A 21,053-nucleotide genomic window follows, 5' to 3' on the forward strand; every position below is an offset into this window, starting at 1 on the left:
GAAATAAACATTACTAGCCCAAATATGCAACATGCAATATGTGGTGGTACTCTGTTCACCATTTCGTGGCATATGGACAGCACTCCAGGGTGTACAAGAGATAGGGCAAAAAAAAACTTACATCTTACCTAGAATGAAGTCTTCAATGGAGTGCCTCAAATGTATGTATGTCACAGAGTTTAAACCTGTTAGCCCCTGCTCCTGTGTGTAGCATACATGTATCTGAGATTACTCAGTAGTGTGGTCTTATCAGCACAATGGGGGATGGGTTCTACATTACAAGGCGCATCATTACACAGAATGGAAATAATAAAAGGGAACATACTTAAAGGGACAGAACCAATCAGCACTTAAAAAATATCCTTACAATACAAGGCTACATCAACGGAATAATAAAAAGTAATGGACTTCAAAAAGCGAACACGAAGAAAAGAGTAAAACATACTTTGTTATAAGGGCTTAAAAGTAAGCTTTCTGTGAAAAATGTCAAAAAGACAAAAGATCAGCATTTTCAGTAGTTATTTTAGGGTATTCTGGTTTCATAAGATAAATGTTATTATTTGCATTATAATGATAATTTAAAACATTCCAATTTATGGTACTATCTGTATCAGTTTCTCGTGGTTTTTAAGATCTCTGCATGCTGTTGTTTCACAGGAACCTATATTTAGCATTTTTTGTATTTTTTTTTGCATCCAGTGGATATAAATTTCCCCTGTTCTTTAAAAACATGAAATTGTACAGAATATGTATTGGAAAATTATATCATTTTGGTCATCTTTGTATACTTTTTATACTATGCAATATACAAAGGCATTACTTAAAAATTCACAAGAATCAGTTTCATCCAAAGTTTACATTTTGTTTTTTACCTTAAGATAGCAACAACCATGAAAATGTCTCTGTAAGTCACTTAATATAATATTTCTTTTTTTAGAAACTAGAGGTAAAATCTCACGGAGAAATCTATATGAATGGAATAAGAACCAGACTGCCTGTGTATTCAGGTATAGCACCAAAACATTTAAAGATGGGGAAAAGTTGCTGTTGTTAATAAGCCAATCACATGTTCAAATGAAATTTGGGCTCTGTTCACTTTGTATTTGAGCCCTATGTTTGCCTTATATGCCAGGAAAGGTCGTGGCATATACAGTACAGACCAAAAGTTTGGACACACCTTCTCATTCAAAGAGTTTTCTTTATTTTCATGACTATGCAAATTGTAGATTCACACTGAAGGCATCAAAACTATGAATTAACATATGTGTAATTATATACATAACAAAAAAGTATGAAACAACTGAAAATATGTCATAATCTAGGTTCTTCAAAGTAGCCACCTTTTGCTTTGATTACTGCTTTGCACACTCTTGGCATTCTCTTGATGAGATTCAAGAGGTAGTCACAAGAAATGGTCTTCCAACAGTCTTGAAGGAGTTCCCAGAGATGCTTAGCACTTGTTGGCCCTTTTGCCTTCACTCTGCGGTCCAGCTCACCCCAAACCATCTCGATTGGGTTCAGGTCAGGTGACTGTGGAGGCCAGGTCATCTGGCACAGCACCCCATCACTCTCCTTCATGGTCAAATAGCCCTTACACAGCCTGGAGGTGTGTGTTGGGGTCATTGTCCTGTTGAAAAATAAATGATGGTCCAACTAAACGCAAACCAAATGGAATAGCATGCCCCTGCAAGATGCTGTGGTAGCCATGCTGGTTCAGTATGCCTTCGATTTTGAATAAATCCCCAACAGTGTCACCAGCAAAGCACCCCCACACCATCACACCTCCTCCTCCATGCTTCACGGTGGGAACCAGGCATGTAGAGTCCATCCGTTCACCTTTTCTGCATCGCACAAAGACACGGTGATTGGAACCAAAGATCTCAAATTTGGACTCATCAGACCAAAGCACAGATTTCCACTGGTCTAATGTCCATTCCTTGTGTTCTTTAGCCCAAACAAGTCTCTTCTGCTTGTTGCCTGTCCTTAGCAGTGGTTTCCTAGCAGATATTCTACCATGTAGACCTGATTCACGCAGTCTCCTCTTAACAGTTGTTCTAGAGATGTGTCTGCTGCTAGAACTCTGTGTGGTATTGACCTGGTCTCTAATCTGAGCTGCTGTTAACCTGTGATTTCTGAGGCTGGTGACTCAGATGAACTTATTCTCCGCAGCAGAGGTGACTCTTGGTCTTCCTTTCCTGGGGCGGTCCGCATGTGAGACAGTTTCTTTGTAGCGCTTGATGGTTTTTGTGACTGCACTTGGGGACACTTTCAAAGTTTCCCAATTTTTCGGACTGACTGACCATCATTTCTTAAAGTAATGATCACCACTCGTTTTTCTTTACTTAGCTGCTTTTTTCTTGCCATAATACAAATTCTAACAGTCTATTCAGTAGGACTATCAGCTGTGTATCCACCTTACTTCTCCACAAGGCAACTGATGGTCCCAACCCTATTTATAAGGCAAGAAATCCCACTTATTAAGCCTGACAGGGCACACTTGTGAAGTGAAAACCATTTCAGGTGACTACCTCTTGAAGCTCAACAAAAGAATGCCAAGAGTGTGCAAAGCAGTGATCAAAGCAAAAGGTGGCTACTTTGAAGAACCTAGAATATGACATATTTTCTGATGTTTTACACTTTTTTGTTATGTATATAATTCCACATGTGTTAATTCATAGTTTTGATGCCTTCAGTGTGAATCTACAATTTTCATAGTCATGAAAATAAAGAAAACTCTTTGAATGAGAAGGTGTGTCCAAACTTTTGGTCTGTACTGTACATAAAATGCATTCACCAGATAGAGGTCACTAGTTTGTCTGTCACCACCTAGTATGCACTTTACAGTAGGATTCAATTGTCAATGTCCCTTCAAAGGTATAGTCCTAAAGTAATGTACACATCTGATGGAAAGCTCAGACATAATGTGAGCAGAGCCTTACACTATTCAGTAATATTTCTGTTCATTACATGGATTTAGCTTTTTTTTTGTTGGTTTTTATTAAATGACTCATGTAGAGTTAATTTACTGATCAAAATAAATCCTTGCAATTACATAATGAACTTGGGTTGGGTTCAGCAACATCATTTCAGCATTGGAGTCAGTAATAAAACAAATACTGTACATATATTGTTTTCTCCTGTGAAAAATACCAATTATATAAGCTCTTCTCTGGTGCACTCTGTTTCCATTGATCACTCTTAGGTCAGATTTATAGGTGGTGGCCATTGTTTGCAGATGAAACCCGCCCCTCAATGCAGCCAATAATTATTTTAATGGTCTAACACTGGTTTTATTTGTAAACTCAGGCACCATTTTCCACCATGGGTGGACAGGGTTTTGACTGGAAGGTATAAAACTAGCTATAGGAGGTTTCAAAAGTTAGATTGGCTTACAGTTGTGTGAAATTGTATTATTTGAAAAAAAAACACACATCTGTCTATATAGCATGGTGGCTCAGCAGTTAGCATGGTTTCCTTTCAATAGTAGAATTATACTATATAGGTAAAAAGGTAATTATAGTATACAAGTACTCAGATTAAACCTTCCTGAATAACAACGATTCATTCCACATTTACTGTTGCGGATACTTCTGAAGTCCGACATAAGTTGTTCCAGACTTTGGTACTTTCTGGCACAATTTGGCACATCTAATTTTAGCTATAGTTATGAAGAAAGTATGATTAGAGGATGATTGTCAGCTGGAGGGAATCAAACACTGGTCAGGTTTGTGGGGAAAATGAATTTAGCAAAGTACAGAAACATCATTGATGATGCTCATTGTGCTTTGGGCCTCAAACTAGAGAAAATCCACTTTCCAACATATAACAACCCTATGTGCATAGCCTAGATAACATAGGAGCAACTTTTGAACTAGATATTCTCAAGAAACCCTGGAGAAATATGAAAATTGCAGAAATGTTTCCAGTCAACCCTGACAGAACTTGAAAGGATCTGCCAAGATTGTTCAGTCATACCCAAGATAACCTGAGGTTGTAATCGATGCAATGCAAAGCACCGAGTAAAGTGATCAGAAGAATGGTGGTCTTTAGTTATGTTTGGCATATGTGTCGGGAGCTTTTCCTGCATATACAGCAAACAGACACTGCAAATGCAGTATGAATTCAGTCTTTAAACAATGAGAATAACTTGAAATTTTGACATCACATGTTTTTAGAGATAATATTTTACATAATAAAGAGAATTTCTTGCTTTAGAAAAATAAATGACCACTTTGCCCTGATTATGTTTTGTCTGCATGATTTTAGTTTCAGAAAAAGTCATCATCTTTCAGCCCTCACCTTTCTATATTATTGTGCATTCAACCAGCTTTGGACTTCAGGTAGTGGTTCAAACTTTACCCATAATGCAGCTGTATGTGGTCCTGAATCCTGAATTTAAAACTCAAACGTGTGGTAAGAACCTTCTTGGTAAAAGTCTTCTTGTTAATGGCAAAGACATTAGTTTGTAACTTCCATGTCTTCTACTTGCTTTTCTCCTGCTGAGATTTAAATACCCTTTTAAAGAGGACCTTTCACTAGAATAAAAAATCAAAACTAACTATACAGACATGGAGAGCGGCGCCCAGGGATCTCCCTGCACTTACTGTTATACCTGGGCGCCGATCCGTTCTCCCGATATAGGCTCCGGTATCTTCATAGGTTAGGCTCCACCCAGTTGAACCTGCCGGCGTCTCATTCTCCCATGCTGTAGCGCTGGCCAATCGCAGTGCTCAGCTCATAGCCTGAGAGAAAAAAAAGCTTCTCAGGCTATGAGCTGAGCGCTGCGATTGGCCAGCGCTACAGCCTGGGAGAAGGAGACGCCGGCAGGTTCATCTGGGTGGAGCCTAACATATGAAGATAGCGGAGGCTATACCGGGAGAACGGATTGGCGCCCAGGTATAACAGTAAGTGCAGGGAGATCCCTGGGCGCCGTTCTCCATGTCTGTATAGTTAGTTTAGATTTTTGATTCTAGTGAAAGGTCCTCTTTAAATGCCCTTTAATATGCATTTTTAGTATATGTCTTCTCCGCACATTTTTATTTTACATTTTGATTTAGTAAAAGGGGTTGTCTCAATAAGACATTCCCTTTTAAAGGAAGCTGCACCCATGGCCAAATCAATAGCTCATGCAGCCCTAAGCATTGAAGGCAGTTAAGCATCAATGCAACTAGTGAGAACTGATGTTGTTCAGTACTGTTTTGTAGAGTATGGCAATATCAGAAACGTTCTAATGATAATTATGTTAAAGGGAATCTGTCACCAGGATATTAATACTCAATGCCTTGTAGGACAAGTTCAGCTGAATGTAAAGACACCTTTCATTTAGAGATCTTTTGCTTCATTCTGCAGATAAAATACTTTTAATATACATGGAAATGAGTAGTGAGGGTGAGCTCAAGCCACTCTATGCCCCCTTGCTCCTCCAGTTTCCTTTGTCAGCCTTTCTTTTCCTTCTCAATAGGGCCAGGCAAGACGACTAGGGCCATTTAATCAAAAATAGAGGGGTTGACAGTAAAAACAGAAATAGCCTGGAGGCCCACATTCAGTGCACTTAACTGCTGATTTTCATATAGATCAAAAGTACTTTTTTTAAAATCTAGAATGAAGCAAGCAGGAACAAAGGACTGTTTAAAAAAACTGATTTAGATGAATTCTTAAAAGTAAGTAACATTAAAAGGGTTTTCCTTAGGATAGGTAATCAGTATCTGATCGATGTCGTACTCCCGCTGTTCAGCTGCTGGAAAAGGCATTGGCACTCTTGCAGATTACCAAGTACAGTGCCATACATAGCATAATGGGTGTGCTTAGTATTTGCACTCAGCCCTATTTACTTCTATGGAGCTGAGCTGCGGCTAGTCCACATGACCGATGAACGTGTCGTCACTGGCCTAGGGAAAGCTGTGAGAAGGCCATGATGCTACTGCAAGAACCGCTGCCTTCTCAACCAGCGGATCCCAGGTGTCGGACCCCCACCAATCAGATACTGATGACCTATGCAGAAGATAGGTCACCAGTATTAAGATTTCAGAAATAAACTTTCAATGCTTATAAAAATGTGTAAAGTCTGGGTCTCACTCCCTACATCCTCACCTATCCCTCGATTGAACTTGATAGACGTATGTGTTTTTTTTTTTCTCAACCGTATTAACTATGTACTGCAACTATTAACTATGTAACGGGTCTCTAAATTAAAAGTACCATTACAGGTTAATTAGCCTACAAGGCAGTGTGCCTGGTTTTCCAATGAATTTCCTGACCACGAGCATCTGAATGCTGAAATGCTGAATACGATGAGGATCGGGGGAGCCAAAGTGTGTTAGCAACAGCCCCTGTCCTCCTGTGTGACAGGAGGCTGCTGCCTAGTCTGTAGCAGGGCTCCATAGCAATACAATAAAATACACAGAGGAAGAAGAACCAATTTTTTGTGCTGCTGGTAGTATATACGATTTTCAAATTATCTGTAGGGTAATCTACTGTTATGTGTTCCATGAATGTCCCTCTATTTTCTAGGACTTTGTGGAAATTTTAACAATGTACAAAATGATGACTTCAGGACTGTGAGTGGTATTATCCAGGGCACAGCTGCTGCTTTCGTCAATACATGGAGAGTGAATGCTGACTGTCCAAAAATCAATGACATATATGATGATCCTTGTACTCTCAGTGTGGAAAGTGGTGGGTAATTGATCCTATCCATAATCTCTTTTGGTATCACACAACATTTTGTGGCAGTGTTTTTTTTAGCAAATGACAGAAGGGGATCCAGCAGAAAGACGTCCTTCCTTTTTATTGTTTGTTCCCTCTCAACCCACTTTTGGCTTTGGCTCAAAACAACTGTATCAAAAACTGCTACACAAGTTGTGTGTGATACAGTGGGGCAGATATACTATTGGAAATGTGCCAGGTTTTTGGTGTATTTTATTCAAGAAGGTGTGGCTTCGCAGCAAAGGGGCATATTGTCACATGAAAGAAGTATGGTCTAAATGTGCCCCCATGCCCTGAAAAAAAGGTGATTTATTGGTGGTGTAAAGTTAGACTCAACAGTTTTTGGGGGGCAAGAACATATTTTTAGTGCACAGAAAGAATTTTGTAGGCACGGCCAAAATAATTGCATAAATCTGCCCCAGTGTGTTCTTTGTTGTATGGAAAGGGGGTGAGGATGGAGCAAAAAACAAATGGACTTGTTCTGCTCCCTGCTTTCGAATTTCTTATGTTATTTAAACTTTTTACTGTCCTGTAATTCTTGTCAGGGATAGTCATATTAAAGGGGTATGGAATCTCATACATTGGGGGTACATTGGGGGTATATTGCAAGGATATTCCAGCAATTTCCAATAGGTGGTCCCACAAAGACAGAGCCCGCAGGAAGGAGAGGGGACCACGCATGAGCGGCTGTCCTCCATTAATTTCTATGGGAGTGCCAAAAATAGCCAGGTGCTGGCTGGGCTATTTCAGTTAGCCCAATAGAAGTGACTGGACTGGTGGCCACACTTGTCTGGTGCTCCTCATATTCATTTATTTGGGACTTCCAAAAATAGCCGAGCGCACTACATTCGTAAGTCTTAAAGAAATGAATAGAGGGTGGCCGTGAATGTGTGGTCTGCTCTCCTTTTTGCATTCTCCGTTTTATAGATAGATGCGGGTTCCTGAGGTAGGAACCGCACCTATCAGACATTGGGGGCATATCCTAGCAACATGCTCCCAATGTATGAGATCTGCCAACTAATGTATGAGATGTGCAAATACTGTAAATAATTGGTTCTTATTTGGAAAACTAACTCATCATTCATATATCCATCTAGTGGTATCTTTCAGAATTTTGGCCATTACACAGTGTGATTGTTGTTGTGTTGCAGTAGATGCATCAATGTCTATAATTTTTTTTCAGCTGAATATGCAAAGCATTGGTGTGGGCAACTCGTTGATTTCACTGGGCTGTTTAGCCCATGTCATAATCTCGTGGATCCAGAAATTTACTACAAGGTCTGATAAATTGCATTTGTTTTTATCTGAAATTAACTATAGATCTGATGAATATTTTAAGATCTTTCCATGCTTATATTTTATGCTCTCAAAAATGAGGAACTTAAACCTGAAGATGAGTTCCGATCAGGATTTGTCAGAATCCATTTGAAAACCGATCTAGCAAAGCTGATCATACAGTGGGATGCGAAAGTTTGGGCAACCTTGTTAATCGTCATGATTTTCCTGTATAAATCGTTAATTGTTACCATAAAAAATGTCAGTTAAATATATCACATAGGAGACACACACAGTGATATTTGAGAAGTGAAATGAAGTTTAATGGATCTACAGAAAGTGTGCTATAATTGTTTAAACAAAATTAGGCAGGTGCATAAATTTGGGCACTGTTGTCATTTTATTGATTCCAAAACCTTTAGAACTAATTATTGGAACTCAAATTTTCTTGGTAAACTCAGTGACCCTTGACCTACATACACAGGTGAATCCAAATATAAGAATGAGTACCCCTTAAGGACCAGGCTCATTTTCACCTTAAGGACCAGGCCATTTTTTGCAAATCTGACCAGTATCACTTTAAGTGCTGATAACTTTAAAACGCTTTTACTTATACAGGCTATTCTGAGAGTGTTTTTTCGTCACATATTGTACTTCATGACACTGGTAAAATAAAGTCAAAAAAATAAATTTTTTTGCATAATAAAATACCTAATTTACCAAAAATTTGGAAAAATTAGCAAATTTCAAAGTTTCAGTTTCTCTACTTCTGTAATACATAGTAATACCCCCAAAAATTGTGATGACTTAACATTCCCCATATGTCTACTTCATGTTTGAATTATTTTGGGAATGATATTTTATTTTTTGGGGATGTTACAAGGCTTAGAAGTTTAGAAGCAAATCTTGAAATTTTTCAGAAATTTACAAAAACCCAATTTTTAGGGACCACTACAGCTCTGAAGTCACTTTGCGAGGCTTACATAATAGAAACCGCCCAAAAATGACCCCATTCTATAAACTACACCCCTCAAGGTATTCAAAACTGATTTTACAAACTCCGTTAACCCTTTAGGTGTTGCACAAGAGTTATTGGCAAATGGGGATGAAATTTGAGAATTTCATTTATTTGCCTAATTTTCAATTTTAACCCATTTTTTCCACTAACAAAGCAAGGGTTAACAGCCAAACAAGACTGTATCTTTATTGCCCTGACTCTGCCGTTTACAGAAACACCCCATATGTGGCCGTAAACTACTGTACGGCCACACAGCGGGGCGTAGAGTGAAAGGTGCGCCGGATGGTTTTTGGAAGCCAGATTTTGCTGGACAGTTTTTTTGACACCATGTCCCATTTGAAGCCCCCTGATGCACCCCTAGAGTAGAAACTCCATAAAAGTGACCCCATCTAAGAAACTACACCCCTCAAGGTATTCAAAACTGATTTTACAAACTTTGTTAACCCTTTAGGTGTTGCACAAGATTTAATGGAAAATAGAGATACAATTTCAAAATTTCACTTTTTTGGCAGATTTTCCATTTTAATATTTTTTTTCCAGTTACAAAGCAAGGGTTAACAGCCAAACAAAACTCATTATTTATGGCCCTGATTCTGTAGTTTACAGAAACACCTCATATGTGGCTGTAGACCGCTGTACGGGCACACGGCAGGGCGCAGAAGGAAAGGAATGCCATACGGTTTTTGGAAGGCAGATTTTGCTGGACTGGTTTTTTGACACCATGTCCCATTTGAAGCCCCCCTGATGTACCCCTAGAGTAGAAACTCCATAAAAGTTACCCCATCTAAGAAACTACACCCCTCAAGGTATTCAAACTGATTTTACAAACTTTGTTAACCCTTTAGGTGTTGCACAAGATTTAATGGAAAATAGAGATACAATTTCAAAATTTCACTTTTTTGGCAGATTTTCCATTTTAATATTTTTTTTCCAGTTACAAAGCAAGGGTTAACAGCCAAACAAAACTCATTATTTATGGCCCTGATTCTGTAGTTTACAGAAACACCTCATATGTGGTTGTAGACCGCTGTACGGGCACACGGCAGGGCGCAGAAGGAAAGGAATGCCATACGGTTTTTGGAAGGCAGATTTTGCTGGACTGGTTTTTTTGACACCATGTCCTATTTGAAGCCCCCCTGATGCACCCCTAGAGTAGAAACTCCAAAAAAGTGACCCCATTTTAGAAAGTACGGAATAGGGTGGCAGTATTTTTGGTACTAGTTCAGGGTAGATATGATTTTTGGTTGCTCTATATTACACTTTTTGTCCGGCAAGGTAACAAGAAATAGCTTTTTGGCACGTTTTTTTTTGTTGTTATTTACAACATTCATCTGACAGGTTAGATCACGTGGTAATTTTATAGAGCAGGTTGTCACGGACGCGGTGATACCTAATATGTATACAATTTTTTTTATTTATGTAAGTTTTATACAATAACTTCATTTTTAAAACCAAAAAATTGTTTAGTGTCTCCATAGTCTGAGAGCCATAGTTTTTTCCGTTTTTGGGCGATTATCTTGAGTAGGGTCTAATTTTTTGCGGGATGAGATGACAGTTTGATTGGCACTATTTTGGGGTGCATATGACATTTTGATCGCTTGCTATTACACTTTTTTTGACGTAAGATGGCAAAAAATTGCTTTTTTTGCACAATTTATTATTTTTATTTTTTATGGTGGTCACATGAGGGGTTAGGTCATGTGATATTTATATAGAGCCGGTCGATACGGACGCGGCAATACCTAATATGTATACTTTATTTTTATTTATGTAGGTTTTACACAATGATTTTATTTTTGAAACCAAAAAAATGATGTTTTAGTGTTTCCATAGTCTAAGAGCCATAGTTTTTTCAGTTTTTGGGCGATTATCTTGAGTAGGGTCTAATTTTTTGCGTGATGAGATGACGGTTTGATTGGTACTATTTTGGCGTACATGCGACTTTTTTGATCACTTTTATTACCTTTTTTGGGAAATAAGGTGGGCAAAATTTCAATTTTCTCATAGTTTTTATTTTTTTATTTTTATGGCGTTCACTGTGCGGGGAAAGTAACATGACCGTTTTATAGATCAGGTCGTTACGGACGCGGCGATACCTAATATGTGTAGTGTATTTTATTTTTTTTAATTTTTATTCAGTGATAAATGTTTTTTTTTTATCTTAACTTTTTTCACTTATTTTTATTTTTTTTTTGACCCAGACCCACTTGGTTCTTGAAGATCCAGTGGGTCTGATGTCTGTAAAATACAGTACAGAACCTATATAGGTATCTGTACTGTATTTTACTTACACTGAACAGATCTATGCTTTCAGCATAGATCTGTTCAGCACCATGGACAGCAGGACGCCTGAGCAGGCGTCCTGTTGTCATGGGAACCTTCCCCGTCTGCTCAGTTATGCTCAGAACTGCGCAGACGGGGAAGGGTAAGGACGGGGCTCTGGGGGGGCTGTCTGGGGGCTCTCTCCCTCTCCCATCGGGGGGCTGCAAAGGCACAGCAGCCCCCCGATCGGAGAGGGAGGGAGCTCCCTTTTACTGTTAACCTTTTCCATACAGCGGTCCGTACGGACCGCTGTATGGAAAGGGTTAAACGGCTGACATCGCATCAACGATGTCAGCCGTTTATACCAGGGTGCCAGCAATGTGCTGGCACCCTGGTATACCCACTGTACACCAACGATTATTCAATGGGAGGCGGGCGGGGGATCGCGATCCCGCCTGCCGCACCGCCCGCCTCCCGCAACGCCCCCACCGCCTGCGACACCCCCCCTGCACCACCCGCCGCCATCAAATCATGCAGGGGTGCAGGGGGGGGGGTGTACTATATTGATTTTAGACACTCTAAAGTTTCTGATCCCCGCGGTCAGGGACCGCGGGGATCAGAAACTGCAAAAAGCGCAGCAAACCGCAGGTCTGAATTGACCTGCGGTTTGCTGCGATCGCCGACACGGGGGGGTCACATGACCCCCCCTGGCGTTTTAACAGGATGCCGGCTGAATGATTTCAGCCGGCATCCTGTTCAAATTAACCCCTGCGGCGCCGGAATGCCGATTTTAAAGTCAGGACGTACCGGTACGTCCTTGGTCCTTAAGGACTCGGGAAATAGGGCGTACCGGTACGTCCTATGTCCTTAAGGGGTTAAGGGGGTCAATTCTAAGTCCCCCCCTCTTTTAATTTTCTCTGAAGAGTAGCAACATTGGGGTCTCAAAACTACTCTCAAATGACCTGAAGACAAAGATTGTTCACCATCATGGTTTAGGGGAAGGATACAGAAAGCTGTCAGAGATTTCCGCTGTCTGTTTCCACAGTTAGGAACATATTGGGGAAATGGAAGACCACGGGCTCAGTTCAAGTTAAGGCTAGAAGTGGCAGACTTGGACATGGATCGGATCCGCAAAACACATGCGGACATCTGAATGGAGCCTTACAGGGGGGTGATCAATGACAGGCGGGTGATCACCCATATACACTCCCTGATCACCCCCTGTCATTGATCACCCCCCTGTCATTGATCAACCCCCTGTAAGGCTCCATTCAGACGTCCGCATGTGTTTTGCGGATCCGATCCATGTATCCATGGATCTGTAAAAATAATACGGACGTCTGAATGGAGCCTTACAGGGGGGGTGATCAATGACAGGGGGGTGATCAGGATCATTGATCACCCCCCTGTAAGGCTCCATTCAGACGTCCGCATGTGTTTTGCGGATCCGATCCATGTATCAGTGGATCCGTAAAAATCATACAGACGTCTGAATGGAGCCTTACCAGGGGGGTGATCAATGACAGGGGGGTGATCACCCTGATCACCCCCTGTCATTGATCACCCCCCTGTAAGGCTCCATTCAGACGTCCGCATGTGTTTTGAGGATCCGATCCATGTATCCATGGATCCGTAAAAATCATACGGACGTCTGAATGGAGCCTTACAGGGGGGGTGATCAATGACAGGGGGGTGATCACCCTGATCACCCCCTGTTATTGATCACCCCCCTGTAAGGCTCCATTCAGACGTCCGCATGTGTTTTGCGGATCCGATCCATGTATCAGTGGATCCGTAAAAATCATACGGACGTCTGAATGGAGCCTTACCAGGGGGGTGATCAATGACAGGGGGGTGATCAGGGAGTCTATATGGGTGATCACCCCCCCTGTCATTGATTACCCCCCCTACCCCCTGTAAGGCTCCATTCAGACATTTTTTTGGCCCAAGTTAGCGGAAATATATATATTTTTTTGTTTGTTTTTTCTTACAAAGTCTCATATTCCACTAACTTGTGTCAAAAAATAAAATCTCACATGAACTCACCATACCCCTCAAGGAATCCAAATGCGTAAACATTTTTAGACATTTATATTACAGACTTCTTCTCACGCTTTAGGGCCCCTAAAAAGCCAGGGCAGTATAAATACCCCACATGTGACCCCATTTCGGAAAGAAGACACCCCAAGGTATTCGCTGAGGGGCATATTGAGTCCATGAAAGATTTAAATTTTTGTCCTAAGTTAGCGGAAAGTGAGACTTTGTGAGAAAAAAACAAAAAAAAATCAATTTCCGCTAACTTATGCAAAAAAAAAAAAAAATTCTATGAACTCGCCATGCCCCTCATTGAATACCTTGGGGTGTCTTCTTTCCAAAGTGGGGTCACATGTGGGGTATTTATACTGCCCTGGCTTTTTAGGGGCCCGAAAGTGTGAGAAGAAGTCTGGGATCCAAATGTCTAAAAATGCCCTCCTAAAAGGAATATGTGCCCCTTTGCGCATCTAGGCTGCAAAAAAGTGTCACACATCTGGTATCGCCGTACTCAGGAGAAGTTGGGCAATGTGTTTTGGGGTGTCATTTTACATATACCCATGCTGGGTGAGATAAATATCTTGATCAAATGCCAACTTTGTATAAAAAATTGTCTTTTGCCAAGATATTTCTCTCACCCAGCATGGGTATATGTAAAATGACACCCCAAAACACATTCCCCAACTTCTCCTGAGTACGGCGATACCAGATGTTTGACACTTTTTTGCAGCCAAGGTGGGCAAAGGGGCACATATTCCAAAGAGCACCTTTCGGATTTCACAGGCCATTTTTTACAGATTTTGATTGCAAGGTACTTCTTACACATTTGGGCCCCTAAATTGCCAGGGCAGTATACCTACGCCACAAGTGACCCCATTTTGGAAAGAAGACACCCCAAGGTATTCCGTGAGGGCACGGCGAGTTCCTAGAATTTTTTATTTTTTGTCGCAAGTTAGTGGAATATGAGACTTTGTAAGAAAAAAAAAATTAAAATAAAAATCATCATTTTCCGCTAACTTGTGACAAAAAATAAAAAGTTCTATGAACTCACTATGCCCATCAGCGAATACCTTAGGGTGTCTACTTTCCGAAATGGGGTCATTTGTGGGGTTTTACTACTGTCTGGGCATTGTAGAACCTCAGGAAACATGACAGGTGCTCAGAAAGTCAGAGCTGCTTCAAAAAGCGGAAATTCACATTTTTGTACCATAGTTTGTAAACGCTATAACTTTTACCCAAACCATTTTTTTTTTTGCACAAACATTTTTTTTTTATCAAAGACATGTAGAACAATAAATTTAGCGGAAAATTTATATATGGATGTCGTTTTTTTTGCAAAATTTTACAGCTGAAAGTGAAAAATTTAATTTTTTTGCAAAAAAATTGTTACATTTTGATTAATAACAAAAAAAAGTAAAAATGTCAGCAGCAATGAAATACCACCAAATGAAAGCTCTATTAGTGAGAAGAAAAGGAGGTAAAATTCATTTGGGTGGTAAGTTGCATGACCGAGCGATAAACGGTGAAAGTAGTGTAGTGCCGAAGTGTAAAAAGTGCTCTGGTCATGAAGGGGGTTTTAGCTAGCGGGGCTGAAGTGGTTAAAGAGAGCTGTCCATGCTCGGAAGCCATCAAACCCGAATGACCTAAAGATGTTTTGTAAAGAGGAATGGTCCAAAATACCTTCAACCAGAATCCAGATTCTCATTGGAACCTACAGGAAGCGTTTAGAGGCTGTAATTTCTGCAAAAGGAGGATCTACTAAATATTGATTTCATTTCTTTTTTTGTGGTGCCCAAATTTATGCACCTGCCTAATTTTGTTTAAATAATTATAGCACACTTTCTGTGAATCCAACAAACTTCATTTCACTTCTCAAATATCACTGTGTGTGTCTCCTATATGATGTATTTAACTGACATTTTTTATCCTAACAACCAACGATTTATACAGGAAAATCATGACGGTTAACAAGGTTGCCCAAATTTTCACATCCCACTGTAGCTCCGGAAGCCATGGAGCTAAATTTATTATACGTTTAGAAGGGTTTTCCGTGGATATAAAAAGTTTTTGAGGTTTGCAATTATAAATTATTAGAACTTACTCTAACTATGGAATCTGCAGCCTGCACTGTTGTCCAGTTTTGTTCGTATGTTAGGGAGCGTTTACACAACCACATCTATTTTGTGGGCGGCAAATTGAGAATTAGCACAATACGGATGTAGTCCAAGCTCATCTTGTACTTTTCGCGGGCCCCATTGAAATAAATGCCTATTCTTGTCCACAAAAGGACATGCTCTATAATTTTTGTTTTGCCGCAAGGATGCGGACAGCACACATGATGACATCCGTGTGCTGGTCGCCTTTTTTATGCTTCTTAGAAATTAGTGGGTCCATGTGTGATTCACAAAAAACAGGGACCAAAAATATGGTTGCATAAATGCTCCCTTAGAACTAGAGCTGAAAAAATTGATTGTAACATTAGAAAATTTGACCCAAATTTTTCAAAATGTTCTGATTCTGACTGAATATGAATGTAGACTGAACTTACACTGCCTAAACTCAAAAGCAAGCCACTCCAGAGGAAGTTTTGGGCAGCCACTACAGGAGATCCAGCATCCAATATTACATGTTGCTCATTTCTTTGGCTATATAAGAGATCATCATGCCAAGTAGAAAAGCTTATAGAGGGAGGTGCCTTCACACACGGCAGATTTTGTTTGTGGGAAGCATGTTGATTTCTGCAACCCTCAGTCAGATGAATGGCGCTGATGTACAATTGCAGAAATTGTCTGAATCATAATCTGCCATGTGTGAAAGCACCCTCATAGGACATATGACTACAAGCTTAGCCAGCAAGGATAACCCCTAGAGACTGTCTACTGCTTCCTATCCTATTTTTGACCACACAGTGCTGCAAAAATATCAACACATTGGTTAAATACCCCTCCTTGCAAACAGATATTTACATTGGATTTTAATCATTATAATTATGGAAAAATTAAAATGGAATTATATTTAAAAAATGCCAAACAAATTGTATGTGAAAAGGAAACTATGTAAAAATATAATTTATTTTCAGAACTGCCTGATGGACACCTGTAGATGTGAAAATAGTGAAAACTGTATGTGTGCTGCCCTCTTTTCATATTACAAAATATGTGCAGCAAAAGGGATTCTGCTAGACAAATGGCAAACTATAGTCCTGCAGTAAGTATAGAATTACTTTATAAATTTCTGCTTGATGGCAATCTGAAAGGTAACATGACTATATGATGACCAAACAACGCAATGGCATGGTGCTTCCTAAGCCAATAGGATGTGTATTACTTTTTGGTCACTTTCTATTCAGTTTGTTGGGGAGGTGAAGTGACGAAAAAATTGAGAATTGGATATCTAGATTTTTTTCCGTAACTTAATTCCCCACATGGGATTAATATCTTTGCATTTTAATAGCATGGCTGTTTTGGGATGGGGCGATGCCTATGTCTATATTTTTTAAGCCCCTCTAGGGGACATGAACATTATATTTTCCACACTCTAATGTGATTTTATACATTAGTACATGGACAATTCAGTATATTTAAATGCACCTGCAGGCCTGCATTCGAGTATATCTGTAATATGCCTGGTAGCCTCGTACAGGCTCAGGCCTATTACCACTATGGAATTTATTTTTGACCTGAATCAGCTGACCAATTCAACTAAATAGAATCCAAATCAAATTTCAATACATTTTTACATACAATAAGTATTATTTATGTAAGACCAAAAAAATACTTTATAGGGGGTTTTGTTTTGACTATGGAAAGCTGCTGATAGCACTAGAGGCTGGAGGCAGCAGTACAAACATACCTTTAGTGAATCTTTTACCAAGAGTAGTTCTAATATGAACTTTTATTGTGCCAGATTCTGCATCCTAGGTGCACTTGAGGTGGAGCTTCACTGTGAAGTGGTCTCTGCATTGAGCTACTTTACAGCACCTACCCTTTGCTCTGAGTTACAGCTGTAACATTCAACCAGGAGATCAGTACAGATGTCACTTAGAGCAGAGGAGAGGTGTTGTAAAGCAGCTTAATACAGAGTGCAGTTTACAATGAAGCTCCACCTCTAGTGCACTTAGAAAGCAGAATCTGGTAGAACAATAGTTCATAGTTACACTACTCCTGATGATAAAAGCTCCATAAATGTATGTTTGCTCTGTTCACTCCAGCCTCTACCTAGTGTTGTCAGCAGTCTAGCATGATCAAACGAGCCGACAGATTGTTTTGAATCATATACTGTAGTATAGCATGTTTTTAATATTGTTCAGCTATATTTAATGTTTTTGCAGGTAATTATTCAACATATTGTCCTAGAACACAGAGTTTTAGCTACAAGATTAGCTCATGTCTACCCACTTGCCGCTCTCTAAGTGAGCCTGACGTCCTCTGCAAAGTTCATTTTGATCCATTGATTGGGTGTACATGTAGGTATGGCTATTATCTAAATGAATCTGGCAGCTGTATTCCGGCTTCCTCCTGTCCATGTTATTACAGAGGCAATGAGGTACCACCAGACCAATCCATAAACGATAATGGAATAATTTGGTGAGTATTCTACATTTCAGATGGTCAATAAGTGTCATTTAAAGGCTATGTATGCATTTGAGGCATTTTTAATGATTAACTTTTTATTAAAAATCAGTCTGTTTGCAAGCTGTGACTTTCTGTTTCCTTTGAAACCCCACCAGACACTCATGTTTAGCTCTTATCGCTGAACTCTTGATCTCATGACCACTTATTTATGCTATATTCTTATAAGTTTGGTTAACATTGAGCTATAAATGAGTGTTTATGAAGTCAGGAGATCAGAGATAAGAGATGTAGAATAGGATTCAAAGAAAAACAAGTCACAACTTGTAAGCAGACTGATTTTTAACCCTTGTATCTTAGAAATGGCTGAACATTTTTAACAAATGCCAATTAAAAAAAAATATTTGAGCCCAAATGAGTAAAATGCAATCATAAAAAATGACCCGAATATGTGCATACAGTGGGATGCGAAAGTTTGGGCAACCTTGTTAATCGTCATGATTTTCCTGTATAAATCGTTGGTTGTTACGATAAAAAATGTCAGTTAAATATATCATATAGGAGACACACACAGTGATATTTGAGAAGTGAAATGAAGTTTATTGGATTTACAGAAAGTGTGCTATAATTATTGAAACAAAATTAGGCAGGTGCATAAATTTGGGCACCACAAAAAATAAATGAAATCAATATTTAGTAGATCCTCCTTTTGCATAAATTACAGCCTCTAAATGCTTTCTGTAGGTTCCAATGAGAGTCTGGATTCTGGTTGAAGGTATGTTGGACCATTCCTCTTTACAAAACATCTGTAGTTCATTCAGGTTTGATGGCTTCCGAGCATGGACGGCTCTCTTTAAGTCACACCACAGATTTTCAATTATATTCAGATCTGGGGACTGAGATGGCCATTCCAGAACGTTGTACTTGTTCCTCTGTATAAATGCCTTAGTGGATTTTGAGCAGTGTTTAGGGTCGTTGTCTTGTTGAAAGATCCAGCCCAGGTGCAGCTTCAGCTTTATCACTGATTCCTGGACATTGGTCTCCAGAATCTGCTGATACTGAGTGGAATCCATGCGTCCCTCAACTTTGACAAGATTCCCAGTCCCTGCGCTGGCCACACAGCCCCACAGCATGATGGAACCACCACCATATTTTACTGTAGGTAGCAGGTGTTTTTCTTGGAATGCTGTGTTCTTTTTCCTTCATGCATAACGCCCCTTGTTATGGCCAAATAACTCAATTTTAGTTTCATCAGTCCACAGCACCTTATTCCAAAATGAAGCATCACTCTCGCAGACAGCATCTCATTGTGTAAAGTGCGCCGAATGGTTGAACGATGCACAGTGACTCCATCTGCAGCAAGATGATGTTGTAGGTCTTTGGTGCTGGTCTGTGGGTTGACTCTGACTGTTCTCACCATTCGTCGCTTCTGTCTATCCGAGATTTTTCTTGGTCTGCCACTTCAAGCCTTAACTTGACCTGAGCCTGTGGTCTTCCATTTCCTCAATATGTCCCTAACTGTGGAAACAGACGGCTGAAATCTCTGAGACAGCTTTCTGTGTCCTTCCCCTAAACCATGATGGTGAACAATCTTTGTCTTCAGGTCATTTGAGAGTTGTTTTGAGACCCCATATTGCTCCTCTTCAGAGAAAATTAAAAGAGGAGGGAAACTTACAATTGACCCCCTTAATACTCTTTCTCATAATTGGATTCACCTGTGTATGTAGGTCAGGGGTCACTGAGCTTACCAAGCCAATTTGAGTTCCAATAATTAGTTCTAAAGGTTTTGGAATCAATAAAATGACAACAACAGTGCCCAAATTTATGCACCTGCCTAATTTTGTTTAAACAATTGTAGCACACTTTCTGTAAATCCAATAAACTTCATTTCACTTCTCAAATATCACTGTGTGTGTCTCCTATATGATATATTTAACTGACATTTTTTATGGTAACAATTAACGATTTATACAGGAAAATCATGACGATTAACAAGGTTGCCCAAACTTTCGCATCCCACTGTAGCCTTTTAGCATGGAAGGATATTTCCAGTTTCATTACATCAGTAAACATTCAGTGACTTCAATGATTTTTTTTTTCTTCTCTTCTGTCATAATTTTAAAGGGAACTTGTCATGTTGAACATGGAGTTTGATCTGCAGGCAGCATGTTATAGAGCAGGAGGAGCAAAGTAGATTGACTATAGTTTTTTTTAGGGAATTATTAGGTAAAACTTGTAAGTTATTCATTTCAATTCCTGCTCATTCTGGTCTTTGAATTCAAGGAGGTGGTCTTATCAGTGATTGACAGCCTTCCCTCTATGACTGTGTATACAGAGATAGCTGTCAATCACTGATAGGACCGTCTCCCTGACTTCAAAGCTCAGAATGATGAGCCATTTAAATGAATGAAATACAAGTTTTACAGAATTTTTCCCACAAAGCTATATATAAATCTGTTCACCATACTGCTGGCAGATTACACTGCATTTTCACGGTGACAGGTTCTCTTTAAAATCATTGTCCCACATTTACCAGTGTGAGTGCACCTAGATTTTAATGTAAGTTGGGCCAAAATATGGTGCAAATTTGATCGTTTGGATTTAGTGAAATTACTGTGTCTATCTTGACAAGGAGGCATAGCTGTGCAGGAAAAGGGATGTGCCCTAAGATACATCATCTTGCATCCTAACAGCCTAATTTGCAAATCTGACATATGTCACTTCATGGGGTAATAACTTTGGAATGGTTTTACTTATCCAAGTGATTCTGAGACTGTTTTGTCCTGAGACATAATACTTTACTGATGTGTTAAAAACAAACAAAACCCAGCACCACATTGGGTAGTATTATAATAAGGGTGATATGGCTAATAAAGCTGACAAGCTTTATAGGTGGGGGTGCTTACCTTGTGTTGTTGTGGAAGGTCCTTGATAGGATAGTATGGATATCACTAGGTCTACTGGCAGCAGAATCCCAAATCGAAGAGGACTGGAAGTGTATACTTGTGTAGTAGAGAAAATAGACTTAACGTGACTTAGGTGTGTACACAGTATATATATCTATATATATATATATATATATATATATATACAGTACAGACCAAAAGTTTGGACACACCTTCTCATTCAAAGAGTTTTCTTTATATTTATGACTATGAAAATTGTAGATTCACACTGAAGGCATTAAAACT

The 21,053-nt window shown here is 39.6% G+C and overlaps 1 protein-coding gene across 1 annotated transcript in view; it reads left to right on the plus strand.

Annotated features, from left to right (window-relative positions):
* LOC122920026 (mucin-2-like) overlaps positions 1 to 21,053 on the plus strand; it is a 126,271-nt gene that overhangs the window by 12,836 nt on the left and 92,382 nt on the right. Inside the window, exons 4-10 of the mRNA XM_044269235.1 lie at positions 947 to 1,007; positions 4,273 to 4,413; positions 6,511 to 6,675; positions 7,889 to 7,983; positions 16,371 to 16,490; positions 17,374 to 17,377; positions 17,622 to 17,877. Coding sequence (XP_044125170.1) covers positions 947 to 1,007; positions 4,273 to 4,413; positions 6,511 to 6,675; positions 7,889 to 7,983; positions 16,371 to 16,490; positions 17,374 to 17,377; positions 17,622 to 17,877 — 842 coding nt within the window. The remainder of the gene's footprint in view (positions 1 to 946; positions 1,008 to 4,272; positions 4,414 to 6,510; positions 6,676 to 7,888; positions 7,984 to 16,370; positions 16,491 to 17,373; positions 17,378 to 17,621; positions 17,878 to 21,053) is intronic.

The sequence above is a fragment of the Bufo gargarizans genome, chromosome 10, assembly GCF_014858855.1.
Source record: "Bufo gargarizans isolate SCDJY-AF-19 chromosome 10, ASM1485885v1, whole genome shotgun sequence".
NCBI classification, from domain to species: domain Eukaryota; kingdom Metazoa; phylum Chordata; class Amphibia; order Anura; family Bufonidae; genus Bufo; species Bufo gargarizans.